Source organism: Bombina bombina, chromosome 1 (genome assembly GCF_027579735.1).
Source record: "Bombina bombina isolate aBomBom1 chromosome 1, aBomBom1.pri, whole genome shotgun sequence".
NCBI lineage: Eukaryota > Metazoa > Chordata > Amphibia > Anura > Bombinatoridae > Bombina > Bombina bombina.
In genome coordinates, this window is record NC_069499.1 from 1,375,766,884 (window position 1) to 1,375,791,993 (window position 25,110).

A 25,110-nucleotide genomic window follows, 5' to 3' on the forward strand; every position below is an offset into this window, starting at 1 on the left:
TCATGTTGGTTGAGGAGTGTTATTCACTTGGCATATGAGACTGCTGGTCAGCAGCCTCCTGAGAGAATCACGGCTCATTCCACGAGGGCTGTTTCTTCTACTTGGGCTTTCAAAAATGGTGCTTCTGTTTTTTCAGACAGTTTATTTTTTTTCATAAACCTCAGGCACCTCTGCACCTTATATTACTTCCTTTCTCCTTTCCCTTTGGTCGAATGACTGGGGGTTGTGGGTAAGGGGAGTGGTATTTAACAGTTTTGCTGTGGTGCTCTTTGCCTCCTCCTGCTGATCAGGAGTGATATTCCCAATAGTTATTATGATCTGTGGACTCATCGTGTCAAGAAAGAAACAAATTTATCAGGTAAGCATAAATTTCATTTTAATTATAGTTTTAAGGGTACAGATCACAAACTAGCTAGTAAATTGTTACACCTGTTATAGAAGTTGTTCTGTTAAAGGAATCTGAAACCCCAAAAAATTATTTCATGTTTTTTTTATAGTACATACCATTTTAAACAACTTTCCAATTTGTTTCTTTTTTCAAATTTTGTTCTCTTGTTATCCTTTTTTTTTTTTTTTTTTTTTTAAAGTATACCTAGCTATTCTCAGGAGCAGCAATGCACTACTGGGGGCTAGCTAATGATTGGTGGCTGCACATATATGCCTCTTGTCATTGGCTTGTGTTCAGCTAGCTCTCAGTAGTGCATTGCTGCTCCCTGAACAAAGGATTCCAAGAAAATGGAGCAAATCCTGTTAATAAAGCTAAATTGGAAACTTGTTTTAAAATTGTATGCTATCTGAATTTGGGTTTCATGTCCCTTTAATCGGTCCGTGGTGTGGCGTTGTATGGAGATCGTTTTATCTACAAGGCTGTTTTCTGAGTTGTTGTACCAGAGACTGATCGGAGAAACCACATGATGATTTGTTCTATATCCTTATAGCGTATAGCATATTGCTTAACTTTTTTCTAGATATTTTCAGTATAGAAAAATGTATTATACTTTTATCTGTAGGTGATGTAAGTCTAATGTATTATCACTGGATTAGTACTGATAGTTGCTTTTTCTTATAGCCTAACCTAGTTGTGTTCTCTGAAATGCAGCATTGGGTCAGATTTCGGGATATGTTTTCCCTTTAAGATAGTAGCTAAGTGTGTGGGACAAAGACATTGGAAGCCTATTGTGAAGAATATATAGTTCAAAATGATTAGCTGGCTCTGTGTTTTCATCTCGGTACACTAGGACTGTATGTATTAATTTCTATATTCTTCAGTTGAGGACTGCTCACTATTGAGCTAATGTGTTGCTAATTGTCTTAATATACTGGTATGTAGGTAGCTCAATAAACATAGTAACATAGTAGATGAGGTTGAAAAAAGACCGAAGTCCATCGAGTTCAACCTATACAAATCTAAAATATATACAAAAAGCTCCAGTTAAAGGGACACTGAACCCAATTTTTTTTCTTTTGTGATTCAGACAGAGCATGAAATTTTAAGCAACTTTCTAATTTACTCCTATTATCAAATTTTATTTATTCTCTTGGTATCTTTATTTAAAATGCAAGAATGTAAGTTTAGATGCCGGCCCATTTTTGGTGAACAACCTGGGTTGTCCTTGCTGATTGGGGGATAGATTCATCCACCAATAAAAAAAAAAGTGCTGGCCAGAGTTCTGAACCAAGAAAAAAGCTTAGATGCCTTTTTCAAATAAAGATAGCAAGAGAACTAAGAAAAATTAATAGGAGTAAATTAGAAAGTTGCTTAAAATTGCATGCTCTATCTCAGTGATTTTTAACCTTTTTTTTGCCGTGGCACACTTTTTTACATTAAAAAATCCTGTGGCACACCACCATCCCAAAATTTTTAAAAAATCACACATTGTAGCCTAATACAGCATATATATATACACATACACACAAACACACACATACTGTATGTATTGTGCTGTTATGCCATGCCTCCTACAAACTATCCCTGCACTGGGAGTAAAAAACAAGCAAAGTTTAAAAAATATGTCACACTGTTGTCAGTCTGCCGTGGCACACCTGAGGATCTCTCACGGCACACTAGTGTGCCACGGCACACTGGTTGAAAAACACTGCTCTATCTGAATCACGAAAGAATAAAATTGGGTTGAGTATCCCTTTAAGCTTAAATAATCCCACTAAAATGTGACCCATTTAATACTAGCAATCATATCCATGAATTTTGTTTATAGACAGAAATGTATCCAAATATTTTTTAAATGTATCTAGGGTATTGGCATTCACTACCTCCTTTGGTAATGAGTTCCACACTTTTATTGCTCTTACAGTGAAAAAACTTTTCCATTGCAGGAGATTAAATCTCCTTTCCTCCAACCTTAAATTGTGACCTCTGGTCACAAACAATTTTCTTGGAATAAACAGAGCTTCTGCCATCTCTGTATATGGGCCTTGAATATATTTATATAAAGTAATCATGTCACCTCTTAAGCGCCTTTTTTCTAAAGAAAACAGACCCAGTTTGGCTAGCCTCTCCTCATAGGTTAAATTCTCAAATCCCCTTATTAGCTTTGTGGCCCTTCTCTGAACTTTTTCTAGTTCTGCAATATCTTTTTTTGTGATTGGTCCCCAGAACTGCACTCCATACTCAAGGTGAGGTCTTACCAGGGCTTTATATAGTGACAGAATTATGCTTTCCTCCCTTGAGTCAATGCCTCTTTTAATACATGCTAGTATCTTATTAGCCTTTGACGCTGCTGCCCTGCATTGTGCACCCATCTTTAGCTTGCTATCTATTACTACCCCTAAATCCCTTTTCTCCTGTGTTTGGCTAAGTCTTGTCCCATTTAAATAATACGTTGCCTGCTTATTTTTACTTCCAAAATGTAGAACCTTGCATTTTCCCGTATTAAATCTCATTTTCCATTTACATGCCCATACTTCTAATTTTTGCAGGTCCCTTTGTAACGAAAGTTCATCCTGCTCTGACCTAATGACCTTACTTAACTTGGTATAATCTGCAAAAATAGAGATGTCGCTATTTAATCCTAGCTCCAAGTCATTTATAAAAATATTAAAAAGAATAGGGCCCAGCACTGATCCCTGGGGTACTCCACTGATTACCTTTGTCCAATCTGAGTATGATCCATTTACTACTACTCGTTGCTCCCTATCTTTTATCCAGTTATTTATGCACAAACTAACATTTTCAGTTATTCCCAGTCCCTTCATTTTGTGCATTAATCTCTCATGTGGCACTGTATCAAACGCCTTTGCAAAATCTAAGTATATCACATAAACTGATTCCCCTTTATCTATATTTTTACTTCCTCATAGAATCTAATTAGATTAGTTTGACATGATCTATTTCTCATAAAACCATGCTGATTAGAACTCATATTCTTGTTTACACGAATATGCTCATCAATATAATCCCTTCAAATATCTTCCCCATTATTGATGTCAGACTAACTGGTCTATAGCTTCCTGGATCATCCCTACTTCCCTTTTTGAAGAGTGGCACCACATCAGCTTTACGCCAATCCTTGGGTACCATGCCTGAGGATAATGAGTCTTGAAAAATTAAGAGTAGAGGTTTGTCTGTATAACAGTGCTAAGTTCCCTTAACAACCTTCGGTGTATTCCATCTGGGCCTGGAGTTTTATTTACCTTAATATTATCCAATTTGTTCCTGATATCCTCTATGCATAACCCAATTAATGGTATGGGCTGGCATGTTCTATTTTGTTCCAAAGTACCATCCAAGGGTTCCTCTCTTGTGTATACTGAAGAAACAAACTGGTTTAGTATCTCAGCCTTCTCCCTGTCACTGTTAATCATGCTACCCTCCCCGCATTTTAATGTACCTATATTGTCTTTCTTAGTTTTTTTGCTATTTATGTACTTAAAGAACCTTTTAGGGTTAGATTTAGAATCCTTTGCAATTAATTTTTCATTTTCAATTTTGGCTAATTTGATTGCATTTTTGCATGCTTTGTTACATTCATTATAAATATGGAATTTTGAGTCTGTACTATTTTCTTTGAATAATTTAAATGCCCTACGTTTTTTCCTAATTTCTCTTAACACATTGATTAAAGGGACAGTTTACTCAAAAAAATTCTCCTCTTCAATTTGTTCCCAATAATCAACTTTACCTACTAGATCATGTTTACAAGTTTACCCTTATATTGGCATTTGAAATAGTTGAATCAGCCTGTGGAATCCCTACCTATTCTGAAAGTTTTTGGCCTTAGGGCCAAGCTATAAATAAGCTGTGTAAATACAGCCAGCAGAAGAAATTGCACTCCCAGTGGGGTATAGAAGAGATAAGGTAATTGTTCATTTTCCATTGTTCTCTCCAAGTATTGGTCATTTGGTTTACAGACTGATAGAAGATATAGAAGCAGGCGTATGTACACAATGTGATAAAGTAATGAGATCTGATTATACCTACAAGCTCAACCCATTTTTCTAGGTTGTGGTTTCAAAACACAAAAGTAGCTTATTATACACAAACCGTAAAGGGACAGTCTAGTATAAATTAAACTTTCATTATTCAGATAGGACTTTTCATTTTAATCAACTTTCCAATTTACTTTTATCATCAAATTTGCTTTTTTCTCTTGGTATTCTTAGTTTAAACTAAGCATAGGTAGACTCGTATGCTAATTTCTAAGCCTTTAGACATGATTTTTAAATCTCTTTTCAACACAAAGAAACAGAAAATACATGTGGGCCATGTAGATAACACTGTGTTCAGGCACAGGGGGTTATTTAAGATTTAGCACAAAGCAGTGCTAAATTTAAGACAATAGATAATAAACAGTCATGTGATCAGGGGGCTTGAAGAAGGTTCCTAGATACAAGGTAATCACAGAGGTAAAAAGTATATTAATATAACTGTTGGTTATGCAAAACTGGAGAATGGGTAATAAAGGGATTATCGTCTATCTTTTAAAACAATAACAATTCTTTGGTAGACTGTCCCTTTAAAAACCAAATTCCAGTAGTAATGGTCAATTTCATAACACACTTGGGTAACAGATTAATATTTTAGAAGCCTTAAAGAACCAGTAAATACAGTAGATTTGCATAATCAATGAAAAGCATGATAAAAAGACGATGTCTGAAGAACTTCAAATAAGTAGTAAATGTTTTTGTGATAAATTTCAGTTATGTCTGGTTCCACTCCCCTTTTATTATGTGACAGCCATCAATCACAAATACATATACGTATATTCTGTGAACTCTGAGTCACCAGCTCCTACTGAGCATGTGCAAAAGTGTAACTATAAAAGACTGTGCACATTTTGGAAGTAAATTAGAAAGTTGTTTAAAATTGCATGTTCTATCTGAATCAATAAGAACCACATATATTGTGTCAATAATAGAGCAATTTATATTTTCTAGCTATCTAGTGACACAGGGCTAGATTTAGGTAAGCTTGTCTTCTGTTATCCACTTCTGGCTCCTTTTTTATTCCTGATTATTTTTTTTCCTTGAGCCATAAAAAAAACTATAACCTGTGGCCCTTGAGCTTGCTACTTTTCCAACAGTTATACAATGTGTAACAATCTTTAATAGTGAAACTGTTTTCATATCTAGTTACCAATGGAACAATGTAGTTCTAACATGTTGTGTTTGCTTCTCTTTCAGAGTTCTACTTTGTAAATACTGTTTTTTTTTTGTATATACTGTAAATGATGACCTCGGTGGCCACAAATCGTGCCCGGGGCAACTGGGAACAGACATCAACACAGAACCAGACGCAGCACAAGCAAAGGCCACAGGTATTATAGAAAGATTATAGAACAGAAGTAAACTGAAATTTTTAGATTTGTGTCTAAATATTTTATGTTTCTTTCAGGCTACTGCAGAACAGATTCGACTTGCACAGATGATTTCTGATCACAATGATGCAGACTTTGAGGAGAAAGTGAAACAAGTGAGACATACATCCCCCCCCCCCCTTCTTTACACAGAATATTGGTAAATTAAAGGGCCGTTATAGTTGAGAAATGACATGCTCTAATTCGTTAGAGCATGTCATTTTCATACTAGCGACCTTGCACCTCTGTGTTTATCCCTCACGAAGGGGTTAAACACACAAAGTATTTATATCAATCTAAAAGGGGACTCACACTGTCTAAAAATATGCAAACAAATGTGGGAATTATAAATATTGAAATATTTAAAAAATATTACAACAAAGGAATAAAAGAAAAATGAGTAAAAATTGATGAATATATTGTTATAAAGTCTAAATTTGAGCTTTCTTGAACAGGATGCTTGAAGCTACACTTTAATCCATTACGGTGTCAGCGATAATTCCTGAAAATCAAAGCATAAGAAAGGGGCACCACATAGTGTAATTCTGCAATCTCTTGAGTGAGGGGATTGTGATTGAAAAATAACTCACAAGTGAGATGGAACTGTGAAATGACACAAACTCCTGCTCTCACTTGGTGACAATGTCATTTTAGTAATTGCGTTATCATTTTTTGCTTTTTTTTTTGTTATGCATTTGTTGTTAATGCAATTCTACTGTATTTCATAGTCATTAAGCTGAGGTTTGGGCAAATATGAGGTCTGTTTAATCCAGAAAGGAGTAGCTTTATAGGTTATAGGATTCCTTTATATAAATAAATTAATGGTCCATGAAAAGAAAATCATATTCTTCAATGTGTAAGGCACAGTCTCTTGGTGGTTGTGCCCTAATTATGCCCTATTTCTCTTGTCAGTTGATTGACATAACAGGGAAAAATCAGGACGAATGTGTGATCGCACTGCATGACTGCAATGGAGATATTAACAGAGCAATCAATGTCCTGCTTGAAGGGAACCCAGACACGGTAATTACGTTTTTTTTTTCTTGTGGTCTCTAAAAAAACAAGTGAATTCCCTAATAGATATTGCTGATGGCACTTTGCAGACTATTGTACCAGGGCATACCTAAGAATGATAAGAAAGGCATTTTGCCTATTGCTAAAACAGAAATCAGTTGGTATTTAGTTCTGTTTTAACACTTTTTTTCTCTTGTTCCTTAGCACTCATGGGAGATGGTGGGAAAGAAGAAGGGAGTATCTGGACAGAAGGAAGTAGGTCAGACTGAACCCAGCGAAGAGAACAGAGAAAACAGAGACAGAGAGAGAGATTTTAGCAGAAGGCGTGGAGGGACACCCAGGAGAGGGCGAGGGGGCAGCCGTGGGAGAGAGTGTGAGTACACCTTTATGTAGCCATCAACTTTGACATTGATTCCTCTTGAAAAAAGAAAACGAGTCCATGCAGAGAGAACAGCCTATATAAAATAGTCAGCAGTATATCCTTAATGAAAGCCAGTTAATTATACAGCATAAATAATCCTGTTGCTTTAAAGATATTGAAAACTGTATTGATCGTCACTTCTGTCTTGCATGCTTGCCAAACAATCTGAACTCATACAGAGTTAAGTCATTTCAAAATGACTTTCCACTAATGTGCAGAAAACCGTGAGGGACCGTATTGTTGCGCTCCTAAATTATACACAGTGTTAATAATGCAGTTTCCTATATACAATCCCTAAAAAATAAATGCATTCACAAATTACCAAGTTATATGCTTGATCCTCAATTGTGAACTCCGGTAGCAAACAATTAAATCCGGATTCACAAGGAAAATCTTGAAATATCCTTGCTGGTATGTGTTATAACTTTGATAAAGAGGGATGCAGGAGATATCTTCAGGAGACGCTGGATGTTCGCACTGGGGACGTAAACATTAAGTCTGTAGAGCCCAGTATCATGCTGTATATAGGTCTCCTATAACGGCTGTATCATGAGGCACCCTGGCTGAGGTATTGAACACCGTAGAGCAGAGTCCCAGTACTCTGTAGTAGTAAGGAAAAAAAATGTTCAAAAGTCAAATAAAAGCCACATTTATTTAGAAATAATAATAATAATAAAAAAATACTATACCATCAAACATGAGCTAAATGTTTATGTTGGGTTTGGTACCATCTAGCAATATAGATGGGGAACTTATGTTTATTAATCAGTGTGCGATCTCTCGAGTGATGAATTGTGCACAAACACATTTTATGTTTGTTTTAAAATGAATTTAAACAGTTTTTTAACCTTTTATGCAAAGGAAAATATTTTAACATGTTTAAAAATGCTCTTTGATATGCATGTTAGATTTGTGATTTATTTTCTTTATTCACGGTTGGTTGCGTTGCAGCACCCTCAGGCAGCCATAGGGTTAATAGAATTATTTTTTTAAAATTTGTTAGAGATCCTTTTTGAAACCATATTAAATCAGGTTCTAAACCTATTCAACAGGCCTCTCCAAAAAACTCAAACATTTTTAGGAGTAGTTAGCTGTTGGAATGTATGCACTGCTTGGTATAAATTCTGTGTGTTTGACATATACAAGAGGGAAAAAAACGTTCAAGGCATTTAGACGGGTCCTGTGACAAGCCCCTTCCTGCTGGGGAAAAGTGCTACTTCCTGTGCTGTTTCAAGGAGTATGTTAATTACGTACAATGTTTATCATGCTAAAGATAAAATATTAATTTGATATTTAATTTTTAAGCTCCATTGCTTAAAAATTAAATAGCTTAAAATAGAGAATAAATAGGTTGCTTTGATGCAATCCAGGATTCCAAAATTTCCTCTTATTAGATAGTATATTTATATCTTGATTTTTTTTTTTTTTCCACGTCTTTAACATTTAGTGGTCTAGTAACTTTTCTCCCTTGACTAGAAAATTTGGTAACAGGGTTCTGGGCAATTGTGTGCACACATGTACATGCTTTGGGGCATTCACCCCTTATTTAGACTACCACTACACACGTATGTTTGTGTAAAGCCATTTGATCCTTTTTTTTATTTTTTGGTTTCTTTTTACTGAGACATTTGTTTTTTGCAGTGTTACATTATTTATTTTATACAAGTCATATGCTCTGCTTCTGCTCCATAATAACTTTATAAGTGGTTCTACAGTGTATAGCAATCAAGTTCGTTTTGTAGCTGTGGGACTTGCGTGTAACTCATTCACAATGCAGTGGTTCACCATCACCTGGTCCAGGGCAATGCCTCAGTATTCTGTATTTCCTTCTTAATATGAGGAGAGTCCACGGCTTCATTCATTACTTGTGGGAATACAGAACCTGGCCACCAGGAGGAGACAGACACCCCAGCCAAAGGCTTAAATACCTCCCTCATCCATCGCCCAGTCATTCTTTGCCTTTCGTCACAGGAGGATGACAGAGAAGTGTCGGAAGATTCATAGTAGTCTCTTATGGAGGGCAGTACTCTTCAGTATGGGACTGGATTTTAAGTAGTCTTGTCAGCCTCTCAGTGAGAGAATTGACAAATGTTCGGGTTTGGAGATGCAGGGAGAATCTTTCTGCAAAACCATCCAGAGTCTTATTAACAGCTTCTAAGCAATCAGTGTTGACGAGTTTCACTGCCGTCTTCTATCACTCAAGTCCATGTCAGGTGCGATGCTACAAGACTGTGTGTCTGTTCCGGTAAGATTGTTTCATTTTATACTCGTATGATAATGCAAGAAGACAAGGTCACAGTGTGACTCCTTTTATCTATATGGAATCAAAGGTTAATATCTCAGGAAGGTGATTATTGAACAGTAGCGATTTACGCATAATTTGCTTTATTATGTTCTATGCTGCAACATGTGTGAGATGAGGCTCAGGCAGATGTTGGAACATTCAGGTTTTACTTTAGTTTTTGGATAACTGTGTGGCCTGTTAGGTTTGGTGCGCTTATTCCAGGAGCAGGGGAGGTCCTGCATGGCACACCACGTGACCGGGTGTGGTCTCAATGATTTCCTCTTTCCTGACCATACGGTTTACAGGAGACAAAGCAGTTTCTCTGTGGGCCTGGGTCATAGGAGGTGGTGAGTGCCCCAGCCATTGGGGGTTTAAAGGTGCCATTTATCTTTTTATATAGTTTATCTTGAAAGCGCAAGCTATGGAGGACTCTGTTAGAGGGTACTGCCTCTTTACCTAAATCTAATACCTGTTTTTATTGTGAGGAGGCTACAGTATACCCGCCTGCTCAATTATGTTCCACATGCCTTGATAAAGTTCTTATATCTAAGAAACCCAAGATGTTTAGTACCACTGAGCTGTCCACCTCTGAGGGGTCTCTGTCCTGTGAGGTGCGTTCCATGCATTCATCTCCTATTACACATGCAGCTTCCCATTGCACTCCTAATCCTCCTTCGGGAGCTGCTACAAACGGCAGTGTCTGCGGCCTTCAGTGCTTTACCTCGCCCTGCTAAGCGCAAGGTCAAATATTGCTATCCTTCCCAGGGGTCATCTACTAACTTGTTTTATTTATCTGATACAAGATTATCCGCTGATGACACCTCCGTTACTATAGTGGATGCTCTTTCTGGGTTGGAATCTGCTGCCTCTAAACCTTTAGCTGCGGAAGAACCAGACTTTAGATTTAGGATAGCGCACTTACACTTTCTTTTAAAAGTAGTGTTGGCTACTTTAGAGGTTCCAGAACCTAAATTACATGAGGAACCTTTTATTCCTTAGCTTGATAAAGTTTATGAGGACAGGGTGGTGCCACAGACTTTCCCGGTTCCCGTAAAGATGGCTAATATTATTAAGCATGAATGGGAGAGACTTGGATCTTCTTTTTCTCCCTCTTCATTTATGAAATTGTTCCCGGTTCTGGACTCTAAATTAGTGTTGTGGATGGAGCTTTCTCCACGCTTGCTAAGTGCACTACTATCCCGCTTGAAGATAGTCGTTTAAGGAGCCCATGGATAAGAAGCTAGAAACTCTGTTAAGAAAGAATGTTTCCGCACACGGGGTATTTGTTTCAACCTGCAGCGGTGGTTGCTGCGTTGCCTGGAGCCGCTACCTATTGGTGCGACACTCTTATCAGAGATGATCAAGGTGGAAACTCCCCTTGACGAGATCCAGGAAAGAATTAAGGCCTGAGGGTAGCTAATTCTTTTATCTGTGATGCAAATAAGCAGATCATTCTCCTGAATGCCAAGACATCATGTTTTTCTGTTCTAGCCCGTAGGGCACTCTGGCTGAAGTCTTGGTCTGCAGACATGACTTCAAAATCCTAGATTACTTTCCATTCCATTTAAGGGGAAGATTCTTTTCGGTCCTATTTGTGATGCAAATATGCAGATTATTCGCCTGAATGCCAAGGCATCAGGTTTTTCAGTACTAGCACGTAGGGCACTGTGGCTGAAGTCTTGGTCTGCGGACAGGACTTCAAAATCTAGACTACTTTCCCTGCCATTTAAGGGGAAGATTCTCTTTGGTCCAGGCCTGGACTCAATCATATCCACGGTCACTGGGGGCTAGGGTGCCTTTCTACCGCAGGATAAGAATAAATCTAAAGGACTGGGTCCTAATTTTTGTCCCTTTCGTTTGGCTAAATCTCAACGCCAGCAGCCCTCCACGAAGCCTGAACAGTCCAAGGGAACTTGGAAACCGTCTCAATCTTGAAATAAATCCAAGCAGAACAAGAAGCTGCCTAAACAAAATCGTCATGAAGGGGCGGCCCCTGATCCGTTGCTTGATCCTGTTGGGGGCTCTTTTTGTGGAGGCTTAGCTTGGGGACGTTCAAGACCCTTGGGTTCTGGAGGTCATCGCAATGTGCCAATGCACAAGGATCATTTCAAGTTCTTAAGATTCGCGTTACAAGACCAGCACTTCCAGTTTGTTGCTCTTCCATTTGGTCTAACTACTGCCCCAAGAGTCTTTACAAAGTTTCTGTGGGCTCTGTCCGAGGTGGCGAGATCCAGAGGTATTGCAGTAGCGCCATACTTGGACGACATCCTATTTCAGGCTCCGACCTGTCGGCTGGCAGAGGACCATTTAAGAGCTCTTCTACTTCTTCGATCTCATGGATGGAGGATAAACTTAGAAAAGAGTTATCTGGTTCCCAGTACCAAGGTGGAATTCCTGGGTACGATAATAGATTCCATTTCCATGAGAATATTTCTTACAGCCCAGAGACGTTGCAAAATTACTTCCAATTTTCTTGCCCTCTAGACCTCTTTAAGGCCCTCTGTGGCCCGGTGTATGTAGGTAATTGGGCTCATGGTGTCCAGTATAGATCTCATCCCATTCGCCAGATTCCATCTCAGACCTCTTCAGCTGTGCATGCTGAGACAGTGGAACAGCGACCATTCGGATCTGTCTAAACAGATTTCTCGGGATAACTGGGCAAGAGAATCGCTCTCTTGGTGGCTCTGTCCAGATCACCTGTTCCAAGGGACATCCTTCTTGAGACCATCCTGGGAGATTGTGACTACAGATGCAAGTCTCTCAGGATGGGGAGCTGTTTGTGGTCCCAGGAAGGCACAGGGCCTCTGGACTCGAGGAATCTCTCCTCCCGATCAACATTTTGGAACTTCGAGCGATCTTCAATGCTCTGAAGACTTGGCCTCTTCTAGGGTTGTCATAGTTTATCAGATTCCAATTAGACAACATAACCTCAGTGGCTTACGTCAACCATCAGGGGGGAACGAGGAGCTCCCTGGCAGTGAGGGAAGTATCTCGGATCCTGGAATGGGCGGAGGCCCACAACTGCTCGCTGTCAGCAATCCACATACTGAGTGTGGACAACTGGGAAGCGGATTTTCTCAGCAGATAATCGTTAAATCTGGGGCTATGGTCTCTCCATACCAAGGTGTTTGCGGAGATTTGCAACAGATGGGGGATGCCGGAGATCTCATGGTGTCCCGATACGGGTCGCGGTCCAGGGATCCTCAGAGCTGATGCATTAGCAATGCCTTTGAGGTTCAGCCTAGTTTACATTTTTCCACCGTTACCACTTCTCCCTTGTGTAGTGGCCCTCATCAAGCAGGAGCAAGCTTCGGCTTTTCTAATTGCTCCGTCGTGGCCAGGAAGGATGTGATTTGCTGACCTGGTGGGGATGTTATCTCCTCCATGAAGGTTACCTTGTCGCAGGGATCTGCTGGAACAGGGTCCTTTTGTTCATCAGAATCTAGATTCTCTGAGGCTGACTGTGTGGACATTGAACGCTTAGTCCTAGCCAAGAGAGGTTTTTCTGAGAGAGTGATACTCATTCAAGCTAGAAAGTCGGTCACCTGTCGAATCTATCATAAGGTGTGGAAGACCTACTTATTCTGGTGTGAAGAGCGTGGAATCCCCTGGTATAAGGTCAAGGTGTCTAGGATTCTTTCTTTTTTTTCAAAATGGTTTGGAGAAGGGACTTGCCGCTTAGTTCCTTAAAGGGACAGATTTTGGCTCTATCTTTGTTATTGCACAAGGGGCTCAAGGTTTTTTTTCTACTGGCTATTGCTTCGGCATGCAGAGTCTGAGATGGCGGCCTTGCAATGTGAGCCTCCTTACCTGTTTTTTCATGCTAAGGCTGTTCTTCGTACTGGGTTGGGTTTTCTCCCTAAGGTTGTATCTGATTGCAGCATCAATCAGGAGTTTGTGGTTCCTTGTGTCCCAATCCTCCTCCTTCGAAGGAACGGTTACTTCATAATTTGGATCTGGTTCGGGCTTTGAGATTCTATCTTCAGGCTATGAAGGATTTTAAACAGACTTTGTCCTTGTTTGTCTATTCTGGGAAGCGTAGAGGGCATAAGGCTTGTTCCGCTTCCCTATATTTTTGGTTGGGGAGCATTATTAGCTTGGCATATGAAACAGTGGGACATAAGCCTCCTCAGAGGATTACGGCTCATTCAACTAGAGCTGTGGCTTCATCTTGGGCCTTCAAGAATGAGGCCTCTATGCAGCAGATTTTTAGGGTGGCTACCTGGTCCTCCTTATATACCTTTTCAAAATTTTACACATTTGACGTTTTTGCTTCAGATGAATCAGCTTTTGGGAGAAGGGTTTTGCAGGCTGTGGTGCCCTCAGAATAGGGTCCGCCTTTTTTTACCCTCCCGTTTTTATTCAGTGTCCCCTAGAGCTTGGGTATATGTTTCCCACAAGTAATGAATGAAACCGTGGAGACTCTCCCCATATTAAGATGGAAAACATTAATTATGCTTACCAGATAATTTCCTTTCTTTCATGTAATTAACAAGAGTCCATGAGCTAGTGACGTATGGGATATACATTCCTACCAGGAGGGGCAAAGTTTCCCAAACCTTAAAATGCCTATAAATACACCCCTCACCACACCCACAAATCAGTTTTACAAACTTTGCCTCCAAGGGAGGTGGTGAAGTAAGTTTGTGCTAGATTCTACGTTGATATGCGCTCCGCAGCAAGTTGGAGCCCGGTTTTCCTCTCAGCGTGCAGTGAATGTCAGAGGGATGTGAGGAGAGTATTGCCTATTGAATGCAGTGATCTCCTTCTACGGGGTCTATTTCATAAGGTTCTCTGTTATCGGTCGTAGAGATTCATCTCTTACCTCCCTTTTCAGATCGACGATATACTCTTATATTTACCATTTCCTCTACTGATTCTCGTTTCAGTACTGGTTTGGCTTTCTACAAACATGTAGATGAGTGTCCTGGGGTAAGTAAGTCTTATTTTCTGTGACACTCTAAGCTATGGTTGGGCACTTTATTTATAAAGTTCTAAATATATGTATTCAAACATTTATTTGCCTTGACTCAGAATGTTCAACTTTCCTTATTTCCAGACAGTCAGTTTCATATTTGGGATTATGCTTTAAATTATCATATTTTTTCTTACCTCAAAAAATTTGACTTTTTTCCCTGTGGGCTGTTAGGCTCGCGGGGGCTGAAAATGCTTCATTTTATTGCGTCATTCTTGGCGCGGACTTTTTTGGCGCAAAAATTCTTTTCCGTTTCCGGCGTCATATGTGTCGCCGGAAGTTGCGTCATTTTTGACGTTATTTTGCGCCAAAAATGTCGGCGTTCCGGATGTGGCGTCATTTTTGGCGCCAAAAGCATTTAGGCGCCAAATAATGTGGGCGTCTTATTTGGCGCCAAAAAATATGGGCGTCGCTTTTGTCTCCACATTATTTCAGTCTCATTTTTCATTTGCTTCTGGTTGCTAGAAGCTTGATGTTTGGCATTTTTTTCCCATTCCTGAAACTGTCTTATAAGGAATTTGATCTATTTTGCTTTATATGTTGTTTTTTCTCTTACATATTGCAAGATGTCTCACGTTGCATCTGAGCCAGAAGATACTACAGGAAAACCACTGCCTGCTGGATCTACCAAAGCTAAGTGTATCTGCTGTAAACTTTTGGTAGCTATTCCTCCAGCTGTTGTTTGTAATAATTGTCATGACAAACTTGTTAAAGCAGATAATATTTCCTTTAGTGATGTACCATTGCCTGTTGCAGTTCCCTCAACATCTAAGGTGCAGAATGTTCCTGATAACATAAGAGATTTTGTTTCTGAATCCATAAAGAAGGCTTTGTCTGTTATTTCTCCTTCTAGTAAACGTAAAAAGTCTTTTAAATCTTCTCTCTCTACAGATGAATTTTTAAATGAACACCATCATTCTGATTCTTTGGACTCTTCTGGTTCAGAGGATTCTATCTCAGAGATTGATGCTGATAAATCTTCATATTTATTTAAGATGGAATTTATTCGCTCTTTACTTAAAGAAGTACTAATTGCTTTAGAAATAGAGGATTCTAGTCCTCTTGATACTAATTCTATACGTTTGGATAAGGTTTTTAAAGCTCCTGCGGTTATTCCAGAAGTCTTTCCTGTTCCTAATGCTATTTCTGCAGTAATTGCTAAGGAATGGGATAAATTGGGTAATTCATTTACTCCTTCTAAACGTTTTAAGCAATTATATCCTGTTCCGCCTGACAGGTTAGAATTTTGGGACAAAATCCCTAAAGTTGATGGGGCTATTTCTACCCTTGCTAAACGTACTACCATTCCTACGTCAGATGGTACCTCGTTTAAGGATCCTTTAGATAGAAAAATTGAATCTTTTCTAAGAAAAGCTTATCTATGTTCAGGTAATCTTCTTAGACCTGCTATATCATTGGCTGATGTTGCTGCAGCTTCAACTTTTTGGTTGGAAACTCTAGCGCAACAAGTAACAAATCGTGATTCTCATGATATTATTATTCTTCTCCAGCATGCTAATAATTTCATCTGTGATGCCATTTTTGATATTATTAGAGTTGATGTTAGATTTATGTCTCTGGCTATCTTAGCCAGAAGAGCTTTATGGCTTAAGACCTGGAATGCTGATATGGCTTCTAAATCAACTCTACTTTCCATTTCTTTCCAGGGAAACAAATTATTTGGTTCTCAGTTGGATTCTATTATTTCAACTGTTACTGGTGGGAAAGGAACTTTTTTACCACAGGATAAAAAGTCTAAAGGTAAAAACAGGGCTAACAATCGTTTTCGTTCCTTTCGTTTCAACAAAGAACAAAAGCCTGATCCTTCATCCTCAGGAGCAGTTTCAGTTTGGAAACCATCTCCAGTCTGGAATAAATCCAAGCCTGCTAGAAAAGCAAAGCCTGTTTCTAAGTTCACATGAAGGTACGGCCCTCATTCCAGTTCAGCTGGTAGGGGGCAGGTTACGTTTTTTCAAAGAAATTTGGATCAATTCTGTTCACAATCTTTGGATTCAGAACATTGTTTCAGAAGGGTACAGAATTGGTTTCAAGATGAGACCTCCTGCAAAGAGATTTTTTCTTTCCCATGTCCCAGTAAATCCAGTGAAAGCTCAAGCATTTCTGAATTGTGTTTCAGATCTAGAGTTGGCTGGAGTAATTATGCCAGTTCCAGTTCCGGAACAGGGGATGGGATTTTATTCAAATCTCTTCATTGTACCAAAGAAGGAGAATTCCTTCAGACCAGTTCTGGATCTAAAATTATTGAATCGTTATGTAAGGATACCAACGTTCAAGATGGTAACTGTAAGGACTATATTGCCTTTTGTTCAGCAAGGGAATTATATGTCCACAATAGATTTACAGGATGCATATCTGCATATTCCGATTCATCCAGATCATTATCAGTTCCTGAGATTCTCTTTTCTAGACAAGCATTACCAATTTGTGGCTCTACCGTTTGGCCTTGCTACAGCTCCAAGAATTTTCACAAAGATTCTCGGTGCCCTTCTGTCTGTAATCAGAGAACAGGGTATTGTGGTATTTCCTTATTTGGACGATATCTTGGTACTTGCTCCGTCTTTACATTTAGCAGAGTCTCATACGAATCGACTTGTGTTGTTTCTTCAAGATCATGGTTGGAGGATCAATTTACCAAAAAGTTCTTTGATTCCTCAAATAAGGGTAACCTTTCTGGGTTTCCAGATAGATTCAGTGTCCATGACTTTGTCTTTAACAGACAAGAGACGTCTAAAATTGATTACAGCCTGTCGAAACCTTCAGTCTCAATCATTCCCTTCGGTAGCCTTATGCATGGAAATTCTAGGTCTTATGACTGCTGCATCGGACGCGATCCCCTTTGCTCGTTTTCACATGCGACCTCTTCAGCTCTGTATGCTGAACCAATGGTGCAGGGATTACACGAAGATATATCAATTAATATCTTTAAAACCGATTGTTCGGCACTCTCTAACGTGGTGGACAGATCACCATCGTTTAATTCAGGGGGCTTCTTTTGTTCTTCCGACCTGGACTGTAATTTCAACAGATGCAAGTCTCACAGGTTGAGGAGCTGTGTGGGGATCTCTGACGGCACAAGGAGTTTGGGAATCTCAGGAGGTGAGATTACCGATCAATATCTTGGAACTCCGTGCAGTTTTCAGAGCTCTTCAGTTTTGGCCTCTTCTGAAGAGAGAATCGTTCATTTGTTTTCAGACAGACAATGTCACAACTGTGGCATACATCAATCATCAAGGAGGGACTCACAGTCCTCTGGCTATGAAAGAAGTATCTCGAATTTTGGTTTGGGCGGAATCCAGCTCCTGTCTAATCTCTGCGGTTCATATCCCAGGTGTAGACAATTGGGAAGCGGATTATCTCAGTCGCCAAACGTTGCATCCGGGCGAATGGTCTCTTCACCCAGAGGTATTTCTTCAGATTGTTCAATTGTGGGGGCTCCCAGAGATAGATCTGATGGCCTCTCATCTAAACAAGAAACTTCCCAGGTATCTGTCCAGATCCCGGGATCCTCAGGCGGAGGCAGTGGATGCATTATCACTTCCTTGGAAGTATCATCCTGCCTATATCTTTCCGCCTCTAGTTCTTCTTCCAAGAGTAATCTCCAAGATTCTGAGGGAATGCTCGTTTGTTCTGCTAATAGCTCCGGCATGGCCTCACAGGTTTTGGTATGCGGATCTTGTCCGGATGGCATCTTGCCAGCCATGGACTCTTCCGTTAAGACCAGACCTTCTGTCACAAGGTCCTTTTTTTTCCATCCGGATCTGAAATCCTTAAATTTAAAGGTATGGAGATTGAACGCTTGATTCTTGGTCATAGAGGTTTCTCTGACTCCGTGATTAATACTATGTTACAGGCTCGTAAATCTGTATCTCGAGAGATATATTATAGAGTCTGGAAGACTTATATTTCTTGGTGTCTTTCTCATCATTTTTCTTGGCATTCTTTTAGAATACCGAGAATTTTACAGTTTCTTCAGGATGGTTTAGATAAGGGTTTGTCCGCAAGTTCTTTGAAAGGACAAATCTCCGCTCTTTCTGTTCTTTTTCACAGAAAGATTGCTATTCTTCCTGATATTCATTGTTTTGTACAAGCTTTGGTTCGTATAAAACCTGTCATTAAGTCAATTTCTCCTCCTTGGAGTTTGAATTTGGTTCTGGGAGCTCTTCAAGCTCCTCCGTTTGAACCTATGCATTCATTGGACATTAAATTACTTTCTTGGAAAGTTTTGTTCCTTTTGGCCATCTCTTCTGCTAGAAGAGTTTCTGAATTATCTGCTCTTTCGTGTGAGTCTCCTTTTCTGATTTTTCATCAGGATAAGGCGGTGTTGCGAACTTCTTTTGAATTTTTACCTAAAGTTGTGAATTCCAACAACATTAGTAGAGAAATTGTGGTTCCTTCATTATGTCCTAATCCTAAGAATTCTAAGGAGAAATCATTGCATTCTTTGGATGTTGTTAGAGCTTTGAAATATTATGTTGAAGCTACGAAATCTTTCCGTAAGACTTCTAGTCTATTTGTTATCTTTTCCGGTTCTAGGAAAGGCCAGAAAGCTTCTGCCATTTCTTTGGCATCTTGGTTGAAATCTTTAATTCATCTTGCCTATGTTGAGTCGGGTAAAATTCCGCCTCAAAGAATTACAGCTCATTCTACTAGGTCAGTATCTACTTCCTGGGCGTTTAGGAATGAAGCTTCGGTTGACCAGATCTGCAAAGCAGCAACTTGGTCCTCTTTGCATACTTTTACTAAATTCTACCATTTTGATGTATTTTCTTCTTCTGAAGCAGTTTTTGGTAGAAAAGTTCTTCAGGCAGCGGTTTCAGTTTGAATCTTCTGCTTATGTTTTTTGTTAAACTTTATTTTGGGTGTGGATTATTTTCAGCAGGAATTGGCTGTCTTTATTTTATCCCTCCCTCTCTAGTGACTCTTGTGTGGAAAGATCCACATCTTGGGTAGTCATTATCCCATACGTCACTAGCTCATGGACTCTTGTTAATTACATGAAAGAAAACATAATTTATGTAAGAACTTACCTGATAAATTCATTTCTTTCATATTAACAAGAGTCCATGAGGCCCACCCTTTTTTGTGGTGGTTATGATTTTTTTGTATAAAGCACAATTATTCCAATTTTTTATTTTATATGCTTCGCACTTTTTTTCTTATCACCCCACTTCTTGGCTATTCGTTAAACTGATTTGTGGGTGTGGTGAGGGGTGTATTTATAGGCATTTTAAGGTTTGGGAAACTTTGCCCCTCCTGGTAGGAATGTATATCCCATACGTCACTAGCTCATGGACTCTTGTTAATATGAAAGAAATGAATTTATCAGGTAAGTTCTTACATAAATTATGTTTTTCTTCTGTATGAGGAGGGTCTACGGCCCCCGTCCGTTTTTTTTCTCCGTTGGGCGGACCTAAATTTTTGTTGTTCCTCTGGCACCTTTTTATAGCCTGATATTACTCCCACTGTTCCTTGTTCCCTCGGCAGAATGACTGGGGGATGAGGGGAGTGGGGGAGGTGTTTTTTAGCCTTTGGCTGAGGCGTCTCTGCCTCTTCCTGGTGGCCAGGTTCTGTATTCCCACAAGTAATGAATGAAGCCGTGGACTCTCCTCATACAGAAGGAAAGGAAAATATCTGGTAAGCATAATTCATGGTTTTTTTTTTGGTTTTTTTTTAGTTTTTTTTTTTTTTTTTTTTATTACACAGTATTTCAACTTGTTGGCTTATTTCTCTTACAGTCCGGGCGCAGGAGAATGGTTTGGAAGGTGGTAAGACTGGAGGGTCGTCGGGCAGAGGAACTGAACGGGGGCGCCGTGGACGTGGAAGAGGCAGAGGTAACCATTTCTCTCTTATCAAAATCTTATAGGATATAACATGCGAGAGAACAAAAAGATCTTAAATGAGGTCGCTCTCTAAAGAGCTTACAATCTAGTGGGGAAAAAAATACTCAAGGAGTATTACTGTATAACTTGTGTAATGGGAGATCCTGAACCAAGAACATACAAATTTAGTATTTATAGACCATCTTTTTGCAAGAGGTTTACAATAATAGGGTAGAGGGACTTTTCAAGAAAGAACATATGGTTAAGGCAGTGTAATTGGTGATCTTGAAGCTATTCGTTTACCATAGAGAGGTTTAATGAGACAATTTTAGCTTTGAATTGAACTATTCTAGTTAGAGAACAAGACTTTTTTTTTTTACCTTTTCTGTGCGAAGGTCACAGTGGTGGTTTTCCAATTCTTTACTTGCATATTAGCAGCTGCTTCATTTGCTACGGATTGGTGATCCTGGGTTCTAAAAGTAGGATTAGCATGAAAGAAGATGGTCTCTTTTTGGGTTCACTGATGCCCAGGTAGCATCAGGTGATTACAATGGCATTCGTATGTGCCAGGTCCATAAGTATATGGAAAAAGCTTTTGGGTGGTGGGATTGTTCTTCTCACTTTCCAAATACATAGAGGCTTGTGAGGCCCTTAGTTTTAAAATGGGAGCTCCTGGATTTGTCCAGCTACCAGGTGGTTATTGTGACAACAGGAAATACCTTACACCATTAGACTTTTTTATAGTATCTAGTGCTCTATAGGTAGCCTTATATATCTTGAAATATTTTGTTTCAGAACTTCAAAAATAAATTTAGTTTTGTTACCATTATGTTTCAGAAAATAACATAACATTTTTTCTGAATGCCATTTTGTGTATATCAAAGTTTTTCTAAAAGGTCATCCAATGAAACAGAATGAACCTGCACTCTCCTAGATCGTGACAAAGCGGCAAGAGCCCTGAAATGTTGCTTTTTCACCTTTTGAGAGTGCAGCTTCATTCTGTTTCATTGTATTACCTAGAGCTTGGGAATTGCTCTGTAAGCTGGCACACACTGGGTTGAAAGAACACAGAATTTTGAGTGAATGCTTATATACAAACCATTTCTAAAATGTTGTGATCTGTTTAGAAAAAGTGTGTGTAGATCACTTAAAAAAAATAGATGAGTACAAAAGTGTAAATTTATTACAGAGGAGGGAAATGTCAGCGACAAAGGAGATATTTTGGTATAATCCATTGGTGTAATTGCAGACTCCAAACCAAACGCTTCAGTGGTACAATAGCAAGGCCCTGTGCAATACTGCAATATATGGGAATTTTGTTTCTTTATGAATCTTACAATGTAAATCTGGGGTTACCTCATTTTATCACATTTCGGAGCCAGATAAACATACATATTTTGAAATCATGGAAGACTGTGAAGCTATATAGATATGTACTATATCCCAAAGTTATAAAGATCCTGGAGTGAAATTTTGTGTCTCTTGCTCCCCATTTCCCCGCATATGAGTCGCACTAGATAGATGTCGATAGGAAAGTCGTGGTTATAGTACTAATAACATTCCATAGACAAAGCTTTATAACCAATTTGTAGCACTATTTATCCCTTGGTTTAAAATTTTGTTTTTTTGTAAGAGTAGACATGCCTATCTTCTTTGTCTGTAGGGGGCTCTGGAAGAAGAGGTGGACGGTTTTCTGCACAGGGCATGGGGTAAGTGTGTGTATATTTTTAATAAACTGGTAATTTACACCAAAGGAAAAAAATAAAGGGACATTAAACAAGTTGGGATAGAGACAGATTATAATATGTACTTTCATTACTTTACCTGTAATTTTATACTGCAGTGCCTCACCATTAACCCTTTCTTTTAAGTTTCTGAATTGTACATCTCTAACTCCCCCCACACAATTCCTTCTATGCCTCCTATATCCACCTTTGATTTGGTAGATTGCAAGACTTTTTTAACACTCATCTGCTGGAGCATGCCCAAAAGCAAATTAGATGCTGAAATACAATGCCTGTTTTTCTGATGCTAAACACTGATAAGGTGGTGGATCAGACTACTCCAGCCAACATGGCTATGTAACTAATTTTTGAAAATTATTTTAAAATACTTGCCAGCAATTTTTTAACTTTATAATTTTTTTATTTTTATGCAAACTATTTTTACTTAATTAGCCCTATTAGGATATGCACAGATCTTTAAATATCATACCATCACTAGTGCACTGGGAATATAAAACAAATTATAAAAATTTATCAGTTGATAAATTTGAGATAGAACATTGTGTTCAGTCCATCCACCAATTTAATACAAATTTCAAATACACCATATTTGGATACACTGTTTCATAAAATAATGGCAACAATTTATAGCTAAAGCTTTTATGGAATCTGAGTTTTTAGATTATAAAAGTCCCCAGCATTTAATGAAGTACTAATTATATAGTTCCTCCGGACTTTTACAACATTCAACTGTAATACTATTTTTATAGCAGAAACTTAGGATCACTATAAGGTGCAATACAGCAGATTGCATTGTGCAGATGTTACCTCAAGCGTTTATCTCCAACGAAACCCACTGTCTGGAATATTTGCCGCCTGTGCCTATTTTGTGACAATTTGTGCTTTGAACAACTTTGCTCATCACAAGCTTTGCAATAAATGCGGATCTTCGGCTATCCAGTGTGCTATGTTTTGCACTCTCCAGCACTACGAATTGTTAGCCAGCTGAACCCCCTCTCGCTACTAAGTAGCTATGAGCGTTTCACCCGCATTAATTGGGGTGTCTTCCAGCTGTACCTCTCATAAAGCCGGAAGAGTCCCCAGTTTATGCAGGTGAAACTCACATAACTACAAAGTAGAGAGAGGGTTTTTTTCAGCTGGCTAACAATTCGTAGTGCTGGAGAGTGCAAAACATAGCACACTGGATGGCCGAAGATCCGCATTTATTGCAAAGCTTGTGATGTGCAGAGTTGTTCAAAGCATGGATTGTGACAAAATAGGCAAAGGCTGCCAATGTTCCAGATGGTGAGCTCCACTGGGGATAAAATGCTTGAGCTAACCATAAACTGCACAAATATGGAAATGCGAGTTAGGAACTGCACAAGGTAATCCGCTGTATTGCACCTTATAGTGGTCCTCAACTGCTGCTATAAAATAGTATTACGGATGACTGTTGTAAAAGTCCGGAGGAACTATATAAGAAGTACTTCATTAAATGCTGGGGACTTTTATGGAATCATCAGAATTTTAGAGTTTCCAGGCTTCAGCTATAAATTGTCTATTTTAATTTTGTTACATTATTGTATGAAATAATGTATCCAATTGTGGTGTATTTGAATTTTGTTTTTAAAGGGACTGGAAACCACAAAAATTACATTCATGATTCAGATAGAACATAACATTTTAAACAACGTTCAAATTTACTTTAATCACATATGCTTCATTCTCTTGTTATCCTTTAGCCAGAGAAAACAGCATTGCAGTACTGACACTAAGTTGAACACATCTAGTTAGCCAATCACAAGAGACAAATGTATGCAAACACCAATCAGCTAGCTTCCACTAGTGTAGTATATGTGCATATTAATTTTCAACAATGTATAACAAGAGAACAAAGCACGTTTGAAAATAGGCGAGATTTTTAAAAGTGTTAAAATTGCATGCTCTGATTCTTGCAAGTTTAATTTTGATGTTCCTATCCCTTTTTAAATTGGTATGATGATAGGATGCAGACTTCACACTCAGAGCTGTCCTTTGGTTTGTAAGTTCCTACTTTCACAATTTTATGCTTTCAGGACCTTTAACCCTGCAGACTATGTAGAGCCATCCAGCACAGATGACGGCTATGGGAACAGCAGCACATGGAACAACACAGCCACTTTTGAGCCTGATGATGGAACGAGTAGGTTTCTGGACTTTCAACTCAGTTTGGTTCATTACTTGACACCATGTACACTCCTGCCTTTCCTCCACCCTTCCCCATCCCACTTTCCCTTCTGCAACTTAAAGGGACAGTATACACTCATTTTCATATAACTGCATGTAATAGACACTACTATAAAGAATAAGATGCACAGATACTGTTATAAAAATCCAGTATAAAACTATTTAAAAACTTACTTAGAAGCTGTCAGTTTGGCTGTGTTGAAAAGGTAGCTGGAAAGCCCACTGCAAGTGGCAAATAAGACAACCCCCCTCCCCCTTCTTTTGCATATGAAAAGACCCTTTACACAAACAGGAGCAAGCTGGAGAAGGTAGCTGACCGTATTCACATAAAACTTTGGGGCTTGGTTAGGAGTCTGAAAATCAGAGCAATGTTATTTAAAAATAAGCAAAACTATACATTTATTTTAAAAAAACACTTTATGGGCTATATAAATAGATCATCTACAAAACATTTATGCAAAGAAAAAATGAGTGTATAATGTCCCTTTAAGTAATGTGTTGTGTCCTGCTAGCCAGAGATGAATTATTTATTATTTGTGTTAGCAAGACTTACATGATGTATATTATGATATTGATAATAACTGTATGTTTAATGTGTGTGTTTAAATATTATGTGGTCTGTGTACTGTTACGCTCAGAAGCCTAACTTTAACTACTTCAGTGTAAGCTCCTTATTTCAGTATATTCTCTTATATGTCACAGTCTATAGACATTAAGTTGTTTTTCTTGTATCAGTTAGTCATCTATACCTTTTTTAGGTGGTAATTTACATAATCTGTTGCTTATATTTGGACAGTATGCACGTTTTTTGTT

At 38.7% G+C, this 25,110-nt stretch overlaps 1 protein-coding gene across 11 annotated transcripts in view; it reads left to right on the forward strand.

The window, feature by feature from the left end:
- Positions 1-25,110, forward strand: part of UBAP2L (ubiquitin associated protein 2 like) — a 283,364-nt gene that overhangs the window by 14,601 nt on the left and 243,653 nt on the right. For all 11 annotated transcript variants that reach the window (XM_053704446.1, XM_053704451.1, XM_053704452.1 and 8 more), the window contains exons 2-8: positions 5,641-5,774; positions 5,852-5,929; positions 6,726-6,836; positions 7,032-7,200; positions 20,264-20,359; positions 22,011-22,056; positions 24,147-24,253. In XM_053704446.1, coding sequence (XP_053560421.1) covers positions 5,685-5,774; positions 5,852-5,929; positions 6,726-6,836; positions 7,032-7,200; positions 20,264-20,359; positions 22,011-22,056; positions 24,147-24,253 — 697 coding nt within the window. In that variant the 5' untranslated portion in view covers positions 5,641-5,684. The remainder of the gene's footprint in view (positions 1-5,640; positions 5,775-5,851; positions 5,930-6,725; positions 6,837-7,031; positions 7,201-20,263; positions 20,360-22,010; positions 22,057-24,146; positions 24,254-25,110) is intronic.